Below are 20073 nucleotides of genomic sequence, written 5' to 3'. Positions count from 1 at the left end.
TGCCTCGTCAGCTGGAGGGCCCGAGGAGCCCATCCAGCCTCAAACCACGTCTGCTGGCGGGCCCGAGGAGCCCGTCCAGCCTCACGCCACGTCAGCTGGCGGGCCCGAGGAGCCCGTCCAGCCTCACGCCACGTCAGCTGGCGGGCCCGAGGAGCCCGTCCGGCCTCACGCCACGTCAGCTGGGGGGCCTGAGGAGCCCGTCTGGCCGCCTTCTGCTTCACCACCTGTGGCTGCCTCACTGTCACCTGGTTCTGCCTCTGCTTCGCCCGGACCAGCTCCGGTCTGTGCTTCGCCCGGTCCAGCTCCAGCCTGTGCTTCGTCAGCCGCAGCTCCAGCCTGTGCTTCGTCAGCTGCAGCCTCAGGGCCTTCATCCTCGCCCGGTCCGGCCTCTGCATCAGCTGCTCCTGCTCCACCTGGTCCGGCTCCAGCCTCAGAGTCTTCGTCCTCGTCTGGCCCAGCCTCAGAGTCTTCGTCCTCGTCAGAGTCTTCGTCCTCGTCAGAGTCTTCGGCCTCGTCAGAGTCTTCGGCTGGTCCGGCCTCTGCCTGTGCTTCTGCTACGCCTGGTCCGGCCTCTGCCTGTGCTTCTGCCACGCCTGGTCCGGCTTCGGCCTCTGTTCCTGTTTCTGCCTCGCCTGGTCCGGCTTCGGCCTCTGTTCCTGTTTCTGCCTCACCTGGTCCGGCCTCGGCTTCTGCCTCGCCTGGTCCGGCCTCTGCTACGCCTGGTCCAGCCTCTGCTTCAGCGTCGCCTGGTCCTACGGCTGTTATGCCGCCGCCCAAGCCTCGCTCTGCACCTGGGAATCTTTGGCCACCTGCTGGACGTCACCGCCGTCGAGGTCGGCCACCTGAACTGTTTCTACGCCGTTGCCGTCCGCACGGTCGGCCACCTGAACTGTTTCTACGCCGTTGCCGTCCGCACGGTCGGCCCCCTGAACGGTTTCCATGTCGCCACCATTGCCGTCCGCACGGACGGCCCCCGGAACTGTTCGACCATGGACTTCTGTGCCGTCGGCCTCCGGGCCGGCCCCCTGATCACATGAACTATGATTTTCTGGACCGTCGCCCTCCGGGTCGGCCCCCTGAGGAGTCATGAACTGTTCCCTGCGCTCCTGTGATTTTGATGGACGTTTTGTTTTTGGTTTTTTTGGCCTTGTTTCTGGCCCTCCGTCCTGGACCCCCACCGCCCGCCCTTGGTGGGTTGTTTTTGGTTTTGTTTTTCGAGGTTTTCGGGCGTCTGGTATCCGCCCTTAAGGGGGGGGCTCTGTCACAGGCTGGGTCTCCGACCCAGCACTTTGAGTTTTCTTTGTATTGTTCTTATTTTTTGAGATGTTGTTAGTTTTGTGTTATTTCCTATTTGCCTTTAGTTTAGGCAGTTATTGCTCCTGGGTTTTCTGTTTGTGTTCTTGCATTATTCATCACGTATTTGGTATGTTAGGTTTGTATTGTCATGTCTAGTTTTAGTGTTTCCTGTTTTATTCTGACAGTGTCATGTGTTCTTTGGTCATTGTATTTAGTTTCACTCCTCCTGGTCCTGTCATTAGATTCATGTCAGTCAGCTGTTTCCTCATGTGTCGCCACTTCCCCTGATCACCTCATGTCTGTATTTAAGCCTTTTGTTTTCTTCATGCCATTGTCAGTTCGTCTGTTTATCTCACCAGGGTCACAGTTTTAGTCATGGTCTTAGCCTGTTTACCTCACCTCAGTCATAGTTCTAGTTTTCGTTTGTTATGTATTATTAGTCTTAGTCATGGTCTTTGTTTATTATTTTTCCACCACAGTCATAGTTTAGGTTTTGGTCTCAGTACCATTTAGTATTTTGTTTCTTAGTGTTTTTGCCTGTTTGTTTTTGGTCTCTTGGTTCATTTCCCTGCCGTCATCGCATTAAAGGTTCACCTTTCTGTTAATCATTACAATTCCTCGTCATCATCTGCTTTTGGGTCCTGTTTCCACACACATCGGCGCACCCCGCCGTGACAACAGGATCCTAAACTGGGAAGAAACTAAGAACTGTGAAGACTATGACTATGAAGACTGTGACGACTATGAACAAGACTTTGTGCCGGAACATGAAAGAATTATGAAACATATACAAGAACAAGCAACATGAATCATGTCCTGTACAGAATCTTGAAACCTGACATAACATAGGGGGTGGAACACAGACAACACGACACTGACAAAGAGAAACACGGGGCTTAAATACACTGAGGGATAATGAGGGGAATGAGACAGAAGGAGAGCACAGCTGGGAGTAATCTGACATGACAAGACCAAGGGAAGGAAAAATCAATACATTGACATAGGACACAGACTTTCAAAGTAAAACAGAAAACATAAGAGATGCGGACTTGACCAGGGGATACAGCTGACAGGGGAGACAGCAACCCAAGAACACAGAAACAGAAACCAAAAGACTAGAAAAGATAAACTATGACAAAATCAAAATTCTATAAAGATACATCTTGGTTTGTGTGCTTGCTTCTCTGTGTGTGGTAGACTTGTAGTCAAGACCGCCTAAACCGAGACCAAGACAATACCAAGACCAGAGGGTATTAAGACCAAGACTAAGACCAAGACCGAGACAAAAAAGTCTTTAAACTGCAGCCAGATGCTGCTTCGTTTACGGGTGTCAGGCATAATTATGTGTTTTTATGATGCACTCGCACAGCCCTCCTCATCGCTGTCTACTGTCTTACCAGTTAGAAATGACTGAAAGATTTATTAGGCTGTGTTTTGAGTTTTGTTCAAAAAAGAATGACTTCATATAGGAAAAAAGTATATATCACGTATGCAGGACACCTTAAACTAGTTTTTTAATTAAGCAGCAAGGCAGAACAAAATCAGGGCTGCATCAAGACACGAGGACTAAACCCCAATTCAACCAGACCCAGAACTGATACGGAATTAAAACAGGACTACAACAGTTCAAAATCAGGACTGCAGGCAGCAGCTTCTCCCTCCTCGCTCACATGCGTAAGTGCTGTGCTCAGTCACCCAGTGCCTGAGCTCGGATCATACCAAAATCAGGGTGAATTTACGACTGTGCACTATGTGCTTCGAATATTGTGTGTAGTTTTTGTTTTATACAGTTGTCAGTCAGGCATCTAGCTATGAAACAAATTACACTCCAAAAGACCCCAGGCTTCTGAAAAAGAAATGACACGGGCTTAAGCCCAGTAAGCCGAGACAGCGATACCAAGACAAGACCGAGGGATCCGAGATCAAGACAAGATCAAGACCAACCAAAAGTCTCGAGACCAAGACTATGTTTTGACATCAGGGCAGTCAGCTTTCCAGCTGCTTGCCCGCTCCACACCTCTCTCCCCTCCTAGGTCCCAGTGTCAATGAAAAAAGAGGAGAACCTGATTACTGAGTGGCAGCAGCTACTCAGCCAGCTACCCTGGCACTGCCCCTTAATAAATAAATAAATAAATAAATAAATAAAATTTTATTTATATAGCACCTTTCTAGACAGAATCACAAAGTGCTGCACATAAGATAACAAATAATAAAAGGGTAAAACAGACAATATAAAACAGGCAGAAATTTAACCAAAAACAGTTTTAAAAAGGTGAGTTTTGAGTTGTTTTTTAAAAACAACTACCAAGTCCACAATTCTTAATGTATGAGGGAGAGAGTTCCACAGTGTTGGGGCCACAGTGGCAAAAGCTCTGTCACCCTTTGTCTGTTTTATAGCAAGTAAGCCCCGATCAGATGACCTCAGGGACCTGCTGTGGACATAGGGCTGTAGCAGATCGGAGATGTAGGATGGTGCCAGTCCATGCAAGGCTCTAAATGTCAAGACCAGGATCTTAAAATGTACTCTACATTCAACAGGAAGCCAGTGTAGCTGAAATAGCAATGGTGTCACATGTGAATAGTTGAATTGAATTGAATGAATGCTTTATTGGCCATTTGCAGGTTGCCCCACAGAGGAATAGGACCCCCCCCCCCCCCGACGTACACACACAACAAGACATCACATGGGAATACAGTCGGAGATCGGCAGCGTTACAGAAAAAAAATACTGAAAAAGTACACAACAATGGGAAAAGTACAAGAGGAAAAAAGAGACCTCTTCTCACGCTGGGCACCTATGGGAGGACAGCATGAGAACAGGAAACAAAAAAATTCCTCTGCACAGAGAGCACATAAATGTCCACATTAAAACATTGGAGCACGTGACAAGCCACAGGGGTTGGGTAGGGGGTGAGGAGTAATCCGAAGGAACACAGCAGTCGTCCTACACAGCGCTACCATTCCAGCGCGGCACACAGACCCGCCATCCTCCCCCACAGGAAACAAGCATCGAAGGCGTTTGGAAAGGGAGGGGGGTGAGTGCGTGCTTATCAGTGTATGTGTGTGCGTGTCCAGAGTTCAGCTGAGACAGTGTCCTTCGCTCTATCAGGCTAAGTAAACAGTCTGCCAGCCAACCCAGGTGGCCTTCCATGGGATGGGAAGAATAGTCATCACACAGTCGTTATCTGGGAGTTGTTGTTCGGCTTCAGCCTTGGGCCTGAGCAGCTGGCGCCGTGATGTCCATATGTTGAATATTGTTGATTTCTCCTTTATGCAAGCAGCTCCAAATTTCAAGCTGTTTTTTAACACTCCGACACTGGTCTCTCGATCTCCCGTTGGAGAGCCGTGAGCCTCCCCATGATGGTATCTAACTTCTGTTCCGTGGTGTTGTCATTCTTTTGATTCTGAGACCCCACAACTGCAGTGAGCCGTTCTGCGATGTGATCCAACTTTCGCTCAAGGGTGTCATTTTGAGCAGGCCTCTCTCTGATGTATCCCAATATACGCTCAATGTTGTTATTTTGAGTCTTCACGGCAGCTGTAAGCGTCTCCAAGGTGTTAACCATGCTGCGTTCGTTGTGAGAGGTCGCGCCTCGTCCCATCGCTTCAATTCCAGCGGTCAGCCTTGGGGGGGGGGGGGGGTTTGAACAGCTGGTTCCGTTCTCTTATTTCTCCGATAGATCAGGGCCAAGCCAGCTCCGATCAGCAAGAACCCTGTTATCATGGTTCCGAATAGGTAGATATCTTCAGCGTCCTCGATCGACAGTCCCGCCAGGCACATGACCCTCCAGTTCTGCCACCCGTCCATCGTGTATCCGGCAGGGAAAGTCCCTCCAGGGCACTCGGGCTCTCCCGAGCCCAGACTTCTCGTTGAGAAAAGGGTGTCAATAGCATTCAGAGACCAGTTGATCAAATCCATAATTCTCTTTTAGGTTTTAGAGAACGACAGTGAGAGACTGTTCGAGGGAAAGTAATACACACGAGACAAGACAAGGACACAAGAGGCTAAGCAGGGAAGATAAGGGGAAGGAGGAGAGGAGAAAAAGTGCGACCGCCTTCGCCAAGAGCCAGAAAACGAATTTGTCAACAGCCTAGCTGCAGCATTTTGCACAACCTGCAGACGATCCAGAGATCCTTTGCTTAGACACATAAACAAACAGTTACAATAGTCCAAGCGTGAGGAAATAAATGCATGTATAGCTATCTCCAGTTCAGGGCCACATTTCTTCTCTTTTCTTTTTTTCTTTTTTCTTTTTGCCTGTCCCGTTTGGTTCTTTTGCCATCAGAATTGTTGTCTAAAGGCAAAGAAAGATGCCCAATGGATTTACTTTACCAAATGGACCATCCCAGCCTTGCCGTATTGGTCTATTTGATTCACCTTTGCTTTTATTGTTTATTTTATTTTCATTTGCTGAACACGGGACAGACTTGTCTGGGGAGAAGAAAAGGGAGAAAGAAAGAGGGAAAGAAAAACAGCGGGGAAGAGGAGCGGTGATAAAGGGCAAAAACCAAAAACCAACAAAACAAACAGACAAAAAAAAAATTTCATATTTAAAACACAATTTTAAAAATGTTATATCTAAATGTTAAAGATTAAATCTTAATGTTAAATGTTAATCTAAATATTAAATTTATATCTAAATCTAAATGTTAAATGTTAAATCTAAATGTTACAGGAAACTAAATATTTAGCTAACATGCAAATTTATTGTATGGATCAACAGAAATACCAAAATAAAAGCTTTACAAAAACCTCCGGTGCAAAAGTGTGCCAGTAGTGGTCAGATTGTGTCTGCTCTCCCCCTCACTTCTCACTGCCATGAGCTGCTTCATTTCTTGCCTACGAGTGCTGCAGTGATTGGCTTCCACTACTGCTGAACCTTTGGATGGCCAACAAAACGGATCTTCCGATGATTTCAGCTAAATCGCTGGACGTGTTGGTAGGCAAGAAGTGAAGCAGCTCATGGCGATGAGAAGTGAGGGGGATAGCAGACACAATCTGACCACTACTAGGTTTTCGTGAAGCTTTTATTTTGGTATTTCCATTGATCCATGCAATAAATTTGCATGGTAGCTAAATATTTAGTTTCCTGTGACATTTAGATTTAAATATAATATTTCAATTTAACATTTAGATTTAAATATAATATTTAGATTTAACATTTAGATTTAACATTTAAAATTGTGTTTTAAATATGAAAAGTTTACAAATATTTTACTAAATGTTGTAAAAAATGACTCGAAAAAACATGTTTTGTAAGGTTTTGAGCTAAATGTGGAAAAATGTTGCCGTTAATTTCAGCATGTTTCACTTTATAAATGGCGCCCCATAGGTTGAGGTGACACAGGGCTGGACTGGGACAAAACATCAGCCCGGGCATTTTGACTAGAGACCGGTCCACCAGGTATTATAGGAAAAGCCATAAAGCCTTTGAATGAAAACGAATGCTGTTGTGACAGTGATGTACACTGTCTTGTTGGTATATGTATGATGTCTATAGATTTTATATCAGATAAAAACTTTGGTTGTAAGATTCAGATAATTACTTATTAAAAGCTAGACATTTTAAATGAGAATAAGAAAGAAAAGTATTTCTTTGTGCCCCGCTCTCCCTGTTAATGCCCTACCTGGCCCCCTGGCAAAACTTTGCTAGACCCGCCCCTGCACAGTTACCAGCTGTCAGCTACTTAGAAAAGGATCCTGGTGTTATTTGTCTCTCAGAAACAGTTCATAACTTCCCTTAAACTCATTCATGTCACCTAAACAATAAACCTGTTTCTCCATCACCTGTTCAGCTCTGATGATTCAGTAAGGACATCTCCTGGTTTCATCTTCATATTTCCCTCTCACCACATATCCAAACCGACATCAGGACCAGCAGCTTTTACAGCTGTGGCTCCAGAAAACATTCGATGATTGAAGTAGCAACAGGAGAGGGAAGGGGACAGAATGAGAGAAGAAGAAACAGCTGCAGCATAAAGACACAGAATAACTCCAGCTTTGTGTCTTTTTCCATTCTAGCTGAAGTATGGGACAAACTGTGTTCCTTTTCAGCTCAATACAAAATGCGTAATATTTTCTATGAATACGGGATGATTCTGTTTTTTACGGGACGGTTGGCAACTCTAATAACTTAGCCTTATGAATAAAATAAAGTTCACTATCAGTAACATCAGAGCACCCACCCAGCTGTATAGAAACTCCATCATGCTAGCTAGTACGCAGTATGAGTTATTGTAACTGACGGTAAAAAGTCAGCACAGCGAAAATAAACCACACCTAAACTTGATTTATATCTGACCCAGATAGACTGCAGGTCATAACTTCTTACCTGAAGTAAGTTTTCTCTTCTTTCTCTTTTTAAGTGCCCTTTCTCACTGTCCCTCTTCCCTTCTGTTTTTCTTTTCCTTCATCTTTCTTTCTCCCTTTCCTATCCCTCAGTCATATCTGTCCAGTCTGTAACAACTGAAAATAAAAGAAAAGAAAAAATAACAGCAAAGGTCGATCAAATGGACCAATACGGCAAGGCCGTGATGATCCATTTGGCAAAGTAAATCCATTGGGTATCCTTGTTGGTCTTCAGACAACAATTCTGACGGCTAACGAATGGGACAGGCAAAAAAAAAAGAAAAGAAAAAAAAAAAGAAAAAAAACTACACCTAAACTTGATTTACAGTGGGGCAAAAAAGTATTTAGTCAGCCACCGATTGTGCAAGTTCCCCCACTTAAAATGATGACAGAGGTCAGTAATTTGCACCAGAGGTACACTTCAACTATGAGAGACAGAATGTGAAAAAAAAAAATCCATGAATCCACATGGTAGGATTTGTAAAGAATTTATTCGTAAATTAGGGTGGAAAATAAGTATTTGGTCACCTCAAACAAGGAAAATCTCTGGCTCTCACAGACCTGTAACGTCTTCTGTAAGAAGCTTTTCTGTCCCCCACTCGTTACCTGTATGAATGGCACCTGTTTGAACTCATCATCTGTATAAAAGACACCCGTCCACAGCCTCAAACAATCAGACTCCAAACTCTGCCATGGCCAAGACCAAAGAGCTTTCGAAGGACACCAGGAAAAGTATTGTAGACCTGCACCAGACTGGGAAGAGTGAATCTACAATAGGCAAGCAGCTTGGTGTGAAAAAATCAACTGTGGGAGCAATCATCAGAAAATGGAAGACATACAAGACCACTGATAATCTCCCTCGATCTGGGGCTCCACGCAAGATCTCATCCCGTGGGGTCAAAATGATCATGAGAACGGTGAGCAAAGATCCCAGAACCACACGGGGGGACCTGGTGAATGACCTGCAGAGAGCTGGGACCAAAGTAACAAAGGTCACCATCAGTAACACACTACAACGGCAGGGAATCAAATCCCGCAGTGCCAGACGTGTTCCGCTGCTGAAGCCAGTGCATGTCCAGGCCCGTCTGAAGTTTGCCAGAGAGCACATGGATGATACAGCAGAGGATTGGGAGAATGTCATGTGGTCAGATGAAACCAAAGTAGAACTTTTTGGTATAAACTCAACTCGTCGTGTTTGGAGGAAGAAGAATACTGAGTTGCATCCCAAGAACACCATACCTACTGTGAAGCATGGGGGTGGAAACATCATGCTATGGGGCTGTTTTTCTGCCAAGGGGACAGGATGACTGATCCGTGTTAAGGACAGAATGAATGGGGCCATGTATTGTGAGATTTTGAGCCAAAACCTCCTTCCATCAGTGAGAACTTTGAAGATGAAACGAGGCTGGGTCTTCCAACATGACAATGATCCAAAACACACCACCCGGGCAACAAAGGAGTGGCTCCGTAAGAAGCATTTGAAAGTCCTGGAGTGGCCTAGCCAGTCTCCAGACCTCAACCCCATAGAAAATCTGTGGCGGGAGTTGAAAGTCCGTGTTGCTCGGCGACAGCCCCAAAACATCACTGCTCTCGAGAAGATCTGCATGGAGGAATGGGCCAAAATACCAGCTACTGTGTGTGCAAACCTGGTAAAGACTTATAGTAAACGTTTGACCTCTGTTATTGCCAACAAAGGTTATGTTACAAAGTATTGAGTTGTATTTTTGTTATTGACCAAATACTTATTTTCCACCCTGATTTACGAATAAATTCTTTACAAATCCTACCATGTGGATTCATGGATTTTTTTTTTCACATTCTGTCTCTCACAGTTGAAGTGTACCTCTGGTGCAAATTACTGACCTCTGTCATCATTTTAAGTGGGGGAACTTGCACAATCGGTGGCTGACGAAATACTTTTTTGCCCCACTGTATACATGCAGGAGATCTTGAGCTGTTGTAAGTGCTTTAGGGAATCTTTCCATTGTTGCCACTTGTCCTGTTTCTCCCTCGGCAGCGATGCATCCCATTCGCTAATGTCCATAGAAATCTCTCTCAGAATGGAGCGGCTTTCGATGCTGACTGGCACAGCGAAGCCAAATGGGTCATACAAACTGTTGATGACTGACAATACACCACGTTTGGTGAAAGGCCTGTCACTGATTTCAACTTGAAATGACAATTGGTCTGTCGACAGGTCCCAGCCTAACCCAAGGCTGCGTTGCATGAGTGGGGCGTGTTGTCCACGTTGGAGTTCCTGCGGGCCTGTGGCTAGATCTTCACTTGGGAAGGCACTGACGACTACAGGGCTGTTGGATGAGATCTTGTGAAGGTGGATGTTAGACTGAGCCAGCATCCTTTGTGTTCTGTGAAGGACGTCAATCGCCTGGGTCTGAGAGGGAAATGACTTTAGCCCATCATCTACATAAAAATGGCGCTCAATAAATTCCCATACATCGCTGCCATATTCTTTCTCTACTTCCACAGCAGTTTTCTTGAATCCATAGTATGGCGGAGATGTGGGTATCGCTTTTGCACTCCAGACAACGAATATCAGCTTTACGGTCTTTGGCCCTGTGTTCTGTTGATGAGAGACACTTGTAACAGATCGAGAGCCCTTTGAGCAGACTTTTCCGCTCATCCAGTGTTTTCATCCTAAACCCTCTACATTTTGCAAGTGAATGGGGCTTCATGTGTACTGGACACTGTTTGTCGGGATCAAGAGAGTGAGTGTTAGATTTGTTGCTGGGTGTGCCAACCTGTGTTTTGCTTGCTGTTAGCGGGGCTCTAAAATGTGATTGTCTCACCAGTGGCCTTTCTATCTTCATGTGCCCAGTGCTGTAATTTTGTAGAATGAAGCTGGGGTCAGTTTTCATTTCAGCATTGCTATTCACGAACTGAACAAAGTAGGAGAAAGGCGGATAGTGCACTCTGTGTTCTTTCTTATACTTGGACCCCTGTTTGATCCATAACTCTTGCAGGGTATGTGGGAGTTTTTCCACAATTGGGTTTATGCCTCTTGGAGTGTCGAGAAAGCTGAGGCCTGGCAGATATCCTTCATTTTTTGCTGCTTCAAGTTCCAGGAGGAGATCTGCAAGTTTGTGAAGAAGGTGATTGTCTCTCGGAGTAACTCTGGGAAAGCTCTCTAGGCGTTTGAACAGAGAAGCTTCAATAACTTCTGATGAGCCATAAATCCTGTCTAGCCTTTGCCATAAACACTGAAGACCTGTTTCTGGATTGTTAACATGGACAGCCCTGATTCTCAGAGCATGCTGGAGAGACTCCCCACTAAGCCACTTAGTGAGCAGATCAAGTTCTTCACTGCTCTTTAGGTTTAAATCTTCCGTGGCATTGTGAAACACAGATCTCCATGCTAGATAAGTCTCTGGCTTGTTATCAAACACTGTCAATCCTGCTGTCAGTAGGTCACAACGTGAGAGGAGGGCAGCGAGGTCTGATACATCTGCTTGTCGTTGTGGTGTGGCTGCGCCAACATGGTTGGACCAACGGGGAGGTGGAAGTTTGGGCTGCCAAACGGGTGGAGAACTGGGGGGATACCCACGCGCAGCTGCTGCTGATATGTCCGGCCCTGTAGTGTGGGTGTTGTCTAAGTCACATTTTTGCTCTCTACTGTGTTTTGATTCACCTTCCATATTAGTGTTGTTGTGGAAGTTGGTATCTACGTACTCTTGAGTGCGGCTGACAGCCGCAGCTATTGTGGCAGGAATGTCTGGTGGCTTCACAGACTCTGCTTGGTCCAGAACTGCAGCCTCTAGGACCCTTGCGGCTGCAAGTGCTGCTTCTGCTTCTCCCTCCTGCTTCAGAGCATTTAGCGCTGCCTCCATCCAGGCCTTTTCGACCTCCATGTCTATTTGGCGTTTGGCGTATTCTGCTCTTGCTCGAGCAGCTTCAGCTTCAGCTCGTGCTCGTGCTGCAGCAAGGCTTGCTGCTGAGCTGTTTGACCGGCGTGAAGCTGCTGATCTGCATTCCGACCTGACTTCCAGCTGTGAAAGCTGCGAGGTGTCTCTGTGGTTGGACATGATTGCTGTCGCTGGAGTGGAGTGTCTCAGGATCCTGGCAGTGCACTTGATGCGTGGACAATCTTTTTACTCTTCTGCCCTCAGCTGAATGTCTCTATCCGGCTTATGCAGAGAGCTAAACATTAAATGGCTTCAGTAAACACTCAGGAGACCGTGTGGCATTCTTCAGAGCTTTACTGATCCTTATTTTTCTTTTTGTAAAACTGTAATAACAGAAACAGAATACAGTGTATTCACTCTCCATACAAATACACAAAGATTACATTAAATATTGTTGACTTATGTAAACAGTCACTACACAATCTCAGTATCAACACATGTCAAGAGATACAGCTAACACCACATGCTGGTATGCTTCATGTTAGCAGGCTAAACAAAGGGCTAACAGCTAGCTTGTGCTAGTAATGTAACAAACTCGCTAAACACACAAGAAACTCATTACTTTGCTGAACAAGGTACTAATAAGTGGGAACAATAAACCGCTTTGGCACACTTACAGATTATGCCTTTTCAAGGGCGTCAGATGCAGGAAATTACAGAGACACAGAGAAATGGACCTTCCCTGTCGAGCGCTGGGAGAAAAAAAACTGCTTGCGCTCTAACATGGCGCTACCCTGTCAACCCACTAAATGGCAGGCTTTGTCCAGACAAGATCAGGAATAAACATATTTTCTGACACGTTGCAACAGTTAATTACAGAACGAATGATTATGACCCGCCATATAACAAACTTATAAAAAACATACCTTAGAAATAACAGGAGGGACAGAATAAAGTCTGTTTGTAAAAGCCAAAAATAAAATACATGATTTTACATTGTATATTGTATTTTTTAGGTCTCCGTGGAAAAGATTTATGTTACATCTATAACTGCTTATTCAATTTATCGTCATGGCAGGGTGGATTTAGGCTGACTTTCAACAAAAAAAATAATTCATTTTGTTTTAATGCTAAAGGGGAAAAATTATGTGCTGAAAACTTTTATCTTAAATTTTTGTCTGTACAGGTAGAGATCACTCAAGAAGGTGAAAGCATTTCTATTAGCTGGAATGACTGAAAATGTGCTGACAGTCTGAGGAGGTTTTTTGACATTTGCTCACAAAGTAAAAGACATTTTCCAAATTGAAAAGAGAGAAAACTTGTGAATTCCATGGTGGTTCTTAGTTTCCATTTTGATATGCTCAGATGAGCCTATGCTCTCCAAAGTTTGATTGTACGTATCAATGTATAATTTCCAATTAGAAATGGAGAAAAGTGATCATCACTGTATTAATTTTATAGGTAATGTATAACGACAGTTGAATAGTGAAACTTGTTGCCTGAAAATTGCCTGTAAGTGCAGTGTACACTCAAAAAAATAAACTAGGGCATGTGTTTGATTAGCAAAGCAGTAATATGTTTACATTACATGAAGAAATCATTTTTATGGGTATTAAATGATTCATTCTTATTTGTTGAATATGAGTCAAAGAACATTCTGATGATTTAAATTCATTCATGGCAATCCACTGAGAATGAGGTCCATCAAACCAACGACTCAGATGGTGTCATGTATTGTGCATGCTCTACGCCCACCGGATGCGGAAGAGACCGTTGAGACGTTAACGAGCGCACGTGGAGTTAGTCCTTTGGTATACCTGACAGTAAGGTAAGTTATTCACATATCTCTTTATATATTTATTTATATATATATAAATACTATTTGTTAAATGTTTTACCCATGTAGTGTGGTAACTTAGAGGAGCTTTATACTGTATATCAGGGAGTGTGTAGAGCCAAACACTTTTCACATGTAAGTTGGTGAATTTGAATTTTTTTCCAACTTAACCAGAGTCGCTAATTGTTGCAACAGAGCAAAAACTGACGAGGCTATTTTGGTAAGTTCGGTTTTTGTGTCTGTCGACTTTGAATGAGGTGTGTTTCATGGTTATCTGCAAGGTTAGGACTGTTTTTTCTCTGGAGTTAGCTAACTTTGAAGCGCGTCATGTCGGCGGGAAAGCCGCGTAGAGTAATGTCTTCGCATATAACGCCTTGAATGAAGGGTTACTTTCTCCTTAACCGAAGTTGGTGATTGTTGGTAGCAGTGGTAAGACTGACCGAAACAGTTTTGGTGATTTTTTTATGATGCTGTACCTAAAATTGCTGTTTTTGTCAGTGGAGTTTAGTAAGGGAACGACCGCATTAACTGGATGGATGAAGGGTTGAATTCAACTAAACCAGTGTTTTGCGGATTTAACAACAAGGAGTAAGAGAAAATCTGTCACAATAATTGCATGTGCATTTTCTTTTTTTTGTAATATCTTCACTTATTTTTTGAATTCAGAATGATTTAGGTAGATCATTGTTCGGGTTAGGGCTGGACGATATGGCCTAAAATTCATAACGCGATATAATTTGAGGCATGTGCGGTAACGATATATATCGCGATATATTCTTTTCTTCTGTATAACGTATTTTCCACACTATAAAGCACACTTAAAATCCTTTAATTTTCTCAGAAATCGAGAGTGTATGCACTTATGTATGAATTCTGGTTGTGCTTACTGATCTCGAACCGATTTGGGCGTGCAGAAAACTGTTAAAAAATGTTTTAGTACAACTTTGGTAAGCCGCACTGCTTGATGGATTGTCAGAGCATTACGGTTGCCGTAGTGAGGAGCTTTGCGGAGTAATCTGTGTCCAAAACTCTGTCCATTTCAGGTCCCAAAGTCAAACGAACACTGAGAAATTCGGTCTAAATTCTTTAATCTTTAATAAAATCATCAGTGTTGCTGCTTTACCAGGTGTAACAATTAAGTTTAATATCCAGGCATCCATGAAAACAGAAGTTATTAAATTTAACGGAGTTAGAAGTTAGCAGGAAGTTAGCTCGCTAGTTTCCACCTAAACATGATGTAACCAGTGTGATTCTGCGTTGTGTCTGATAAAAAAGGTAAAAGAAAGAAAGACCTCCAAGTAAATAATTTGCCCACTCCAGCTCCTCTCCCACAGGGGAATTGTAGGAAAAGGGCGGCATTTATTTTTACATTAAACATAAAATATGCATTTACACGTAACATATTTGACATAAGATAAAACAAAAACAACAACATGAAATCCGACATACCTGATAAAAAAGGTAAAAGAAAGAAAGACCTCCAAGTAAATAATTTGCCCACTCCAGCTCCTAGACCAAATACAAACAGTGGGGAAGAGGGTTAGCTCAACCCACCACAGCTCCCAAGCTAGCAAGGAGTATATATTCATGCTAGCATTTATGGCGCCTAAAACACATTTATGATACACACATACTACACACTTATAACATCTTACAAAAACAGGCTTAATAATGACAATAACTGAACTAACATCGCAATCATAAACATCAGGGTGACTAAATATGAATTATGTGTGTTTCAGGGTGTTGGAAAGAAATGACACCCACCTCTCCCACAGGGGAATTGTAGGAAAAGGGGAGAGGCAAAAGGGGTACACTGTATTTATAGTATTGCACCAAAGAAGAAGAAGAAAAGAATGAGGAGGGGCTCTAACTGATAATGAACACAACTACAGGCTTGGAGGTCCTAAAAGTCAGGTATAAAAGGAGCAGTTTGGGGGTTTAGAACACATTTTGTGTAATTATAACAATGTGATTTATGACTCTGTTACAATGACATACCATGTTCTGACTGAGAGATCTTTGAAACTAATTAAAACGTACAGCTCTGCTACCACTTCCGACATAAATGAAGAGAGAAAACTAAACAGCAGTGGCGTTTGCAGGGTTACTGAAGTTGGACTACCTGGTATATAATGTTGTGCTACGTGATTGCTAGCAACACAGCTATGTTAGCATAACATTAGCACAGTGAAGCTGGAGGATGAACGCCAACTTTTTTTCTACTCGATAAAAGTTAACATGAGGTATTCTGGTGGTTAGGGACAAATGCAATCGCATAGCAGGATGCTATACATGGGCCAAACTTCAGTCAGGAGAACAACTGAGATCATTCATCCACAATACAAGGTTAGTTATTAATATACTGCAACAACATGGGAATAGAGCAGCTGTGAGAGAATTCAACATTAATGTATCAATGTTACGGAAGTGGAGGAAGCGCAATTTTTGGCTTTCTCCATATTTCAAAAGTGCTTCATCTCTTTGCTATGACTGTCGGCATAATTTGCAGATGATAATGGTTTTAGCCACTGCGATGCTTTCGACCAAAACAGGCGCAGCTTGATGACATCATCAACATGCGCTATCACGATAGAGCGGTATAGTCAAAATCTCTATCGTTTGCCAAATTTATATTGTTTCTATCGTATATCGTTTATATCGCCCACCCCTAGTTCAGGTCATAGTTTCTCTGCTCTCTGGTGCTCTGCATTAAGGCTGACTAACAGTCTTCACATTTCACAGTATGTAGATATTAACACAAATTAATCAAGAGTAATAATTGTATTTTAATTAAATAATTTCTCTCCCCAGAAATAAGTCTCAAAATAAAGCCACATTCCCATGCTCTGAGATTCTTACACCTCAACAATACATGGTAAGTTTCATATGTTTGACATATTATTATTATTATTAGTAGTAGTATTAGTAGTATTGTTGTTGTTATTATTAATCAGTTTTTTCTTTGGTTTTTTTGGCGTCATGTTCATGTTTTTCAGATTGACAAGGAATTCTTGCGCATATCGACACTACCGCTGCTATCTACATTCCTTTCTGAGCTAGACTTGTACACTACACATGATGGAGATCTTTAGAGGTAAAGGTGAAGGGCTGGAAGAAAAATGAGACACATCATGGGGACCATCTCCAAGGTATGTGCTAAAATGGTTAGACCTGTGTTTAAGAATTTTTTATGCCCATAACATGCCAATTTTATGAGTAAAAATATCTATACTTATGGTAGGCAAAAGTCCTAAGTTGTTTTCATATTGTTATACGAATTATATAAGCGTCAGTCTTATGTTAATAAGTAATTGATAAAGTCATATGGTTAATCTTGATCAAAATGAAAAAACAAACCTGTTTGGTTGCCTCATTTTGTGTCTGATTTGGTTGAGATATATGAGTACTTGCCTTTTGGTCCTTCCAAACTAAGTATTCCTTTTTCAAACTGCTGCCTGAAAGCTAAATATTGTCATTATGGATTCCCTTTCTCCCTAGGATGACAAAATACATACAAGACGAGCATCCATCCTGAAGTCCTTGTGTGACTACGAGACCACGAGAAACTTGTTAAGCAATATACGGTGAGTTACATTCACAAGGTGTTCTGTGTTATGTAATTTAATGCAGGGGTAATTTTGATATATGAAACAGCAAAATGTGACACCCTGTACAACAAAAACGTATTGTAATTTTTCCTAGTTTTGTTTAATGTCAAATTTCTGAGGTGTGAAACCAGAGACATAGAATTTGGTAAATATGATATCAGCATATCCACGCTGATTGCTGAATTCCTTTTTTCCCCCCGCATGTCTAGACTCAAACAAATGTATTATTATATTTCACATCACAGAACACTGAGGCCAACACTGAAGCCATGGAACAAACTGTGATGGGAGTGTATGTCCTACAGCAGCAGGATGTGGAGCCTGGAGATGACCCAGAGAACATCGGTGTCCTGATTGAAGGTGTGGAGATTTTCACTGGTTTGAGGAGCATTGCAATTGCTTGTGCTCTGTTATTTGGACTGATATACTGTCTGAACCTAAGCTACCCACCGGAGCTCAAATGCACTTTTGAAGTCTTGCAAAAGATTATCATGAAGCTAGATGGGCAGAGGTTTCAGATTCAGGGAAGCCAGATATTTTTCCATATTTCTGCAATGCAAATTTGAGTTTACCTTTTAAAGTTCAAAATTGTAAGTTATAAAATGTTCATAAGTACTATGTGGTTTGCTCAGTTGGCATTATACAAAGATTGTTGGTTCATAAGTTAAAGTCTCATACACTTGCAGTGTAAACACTGATTTGTGCAAGCTGGGCAATTGTTACAAAGGGAAATGTACCCACAGGTTTTCACAAATTGTTTGAGTGGAGCAGTTCTTCTCAAACTTGTTAAATGTTTTCTCCACACGTTAAATAGACTAAAGTTATCATTAATGGATACAGCCTGATTAAATGGAGCACTAATGTATGTATGCAAGAAACATTATAGTAATGTTATATATTATATAACATTATATCATATATATATATATATATATAAGATGTTTATATCTTATATATTTCTATACTGTGTATTGTGTATTTTGTTGTACAGTTATTTTATTTTCAACTTTAATTTATATATTTTATCTTATTCTTTCCCAGTTAAATTTACCCTTTTTAATTCTCATATTTATTTCCTTATTCATAGCCTTTTCATTTTTCTTTAGGTCACGAGCAGTTGTGTAAGCATTTCACTGCATATCGTACTGTGTATGACTGTGTATGTGACAAATAAAATTTGAATTTGAATTTGAATTTGAATGTTGAATGTTAAATTGTGTTAAAATTCATGTTTTTGCTTGCAATGCATATTTTACTACATTTTACCAAAGTTGCTTTGGGGATATTATTTTTTGTTGGCAAACTATTCTACAGACTATTTCTTTCAGTCAGCATGTCTTGGTTGCTCTGGAAGTTCTGTGGTCTCCTACATGCATTGCTGTTAATGAAAGATTCTAAATTCAATTCAATTCAATTTTATTTATATAGCGCCAAATCACAACAACAGTCACCTCAAGGCGCTTCATAGATATAGAGAAAAACCCAACAATCATATGACCCCCTATGAGCAAGCACTTTGGCGACAGTGGGAAGGAAAAACTCCCTTTTAACAGGAAGAAACCTCTGGCAGAACCAGGCTCAGGGAAGGGCGGCCATCTGCTGCGAACGGTTGGGGTGAGAGAAGGAAGACAGGATAAAAGACATGCTGTGGAAGAGAGACAGAGGTTAATAACAGATATGATTCAATGCAGAGAGGTCTATTAACACATAGTGAGTGAGAAAGGTGACTGGAAAGGAAAAACTCAATGCATCATGGGAATCCCCCGGCAGCCTACGTCTATTGCAGCATGACTAAGGGAGGATTCAGGGTCACTTGGTCCAGCCCTAACTATATGCTTTAGCAAAAAGGAAAGTTTTAAGCCTAATCTTAAAAGTATAAAAGTAGAGATAGTGTCTGTCTCCCGAATCCAAACTGGAAGCTGGTTCCACAGAAGAGGGGCCTGAAAACTGAAGGCTCTCCCTCCCATTCTACTTTTAAATACTCTAGGAACAACAAGTAGGCCTGCAGAGCGAGAGCGAAGTGCTCTAATAGGGTGATATGGTACTACAAGGTCATTAAGATAAGATGGGGCCTGATTATTTAAGACCTTGTATGTGAGGAGCAGGATTTTGAATTCAATTCTGGATTTAACAGGAAGCCAATGAAGGGAAGCCAAAACAGGAGAAATATGCTCTCTCTTTCTAGTCCCTGTCAGCACTCTTGCTGCAGCATTTTGGATTAGCTGAAGGCTTTTCAGTAAGTTTTTTGGACATCCTGATTATAATGAATTACAGTAGTCCAGCCTGGAAGTAATAAATGCATGAACTAGTTTTTCAGCGTCACTCTGAGACAGGATATTTCTAACTTTAGAGATGTTGCGCAAATGGAAGAACGCAGTCTTACATATTTGTTTAATATGTGCGTTGAAGGACATATCCTGGTCAAAATTTACTCCAAGGTTCCTCACAGCGTTACTGGAGGCCAAGGTAATGCCATCCAGAGTAAGAATCTGGTTAGATACCATATTTCTAAGCTTTTCAGGGCCGAGTACAATAACCTCAGTTTTATCTGAATTAAGAAGCAGAAAGTTAGCGGCCATCCAGGTCTTTATGTCTTTAAGACATTCCTGCAGTTTAACTAATTGGTGTGTGTTATCTGGCTTCATGGACAGATAGAGCTGGGTGTCATCTGCATAGCAGTGAAAATGTATGCTATGTCTTCTAATGATGCTGCCTAAGGGAAGCATGTATAGTGTAAACAGAATTGGTCCTAGCACTGAACCCTGTGGAACTCCATAATTAACCTCAGTGTGTGAAGAGGACTCTCCATTTACATGAACAAATTGGAGTCTATTAGATAGATATGATACAAACCACTGTGCTGTGATGAACTCTGAAACCTGACTGAAACTCTTCAAATAAACCATTCCTCTGCAGATGATCTGTTAGCTGTTTGACAACTACTCTTTCAAGGACTTTTGATATGAAAGGAAGGTTGGAGATTGGCCTATAATTAGCTAAGACTACTGGGTCTAGAGATGGCTTTTTGAGTAAAGGTTTAACTACAGCTAGCTTGAAGGCCTGTGGTACATAGCTGATTATTAGAGATAGGTTGATCATATATAAGATCGAAGAATTAAT

The 20073-nt window shown here is 42.3% G+C and overlaps 1 protein-coding gene and 1 long non-coding RNA gene across 2 annotated transcripts; one reads left to right on the top strand and one right to left on the bottom strand.

Moving 5' to 3' along the window:
• Positions 1 to 9014: 9014 nt before the first annotated feature.
• LOC146645632 (uncharacterized) lies at positions 9015 to 12285 on the bottom strand. Its single transcript, XM_085393831.1, has 2 exons — positions 12177 to 12285; positions 9015 to 11658 (listed from the first exon to the last, which is right to left on the bottom strand). Exon 2 carries the CDS (start codon positions 11509 to 11511, stop codon positions 10084 to 10086), a length of 1428 nt encoding a protein of 475 aa, XP_085249957.1. The 5' UTR covers positions 11512 to 11658; positions 12177 to 12285; the 3' UTR covers positions 9015 to 10083.
• A 2602-nt stretch (positions 12286 to 14887) lies between these two features.
• LOC146645631 (uncharacterized) lies at positions 14888 to 17823 on the top strand. Its single transcript, XR_014909061.1, has 4 exons — positions 14888 to 16220; positions 16342 to 16494; positions 16844 to 16929; positions 17199 to 17823. It is a non-coding gene; the product is annotated as an uncharacterized LOC146645631 (long non-coding RNA).
• Positions 17824 to 20073: the final 2250 nt, after the last annotated feature.

This window comes from Rhamphochromis longiceps, linkage group LG20 (genome assembly GCF_057381845.1).
Source record: "Rhamphochromis longiceps isolate RC_006_pf linkage group LG20, R_longiceps_female_GT1.1, whole genome shotgun sequence".
In the NCBI taxonomy this organism is placed as follows: Eukaryota; Metazoa; Chordata; class Actinopteri; order Cichliformes; family Cichlidae; genus Rhamphochromis; species Rhamphochromis longiceps.
This window is presented reverse-complemented; position numbering and strand designations above follow the sequence as displayed.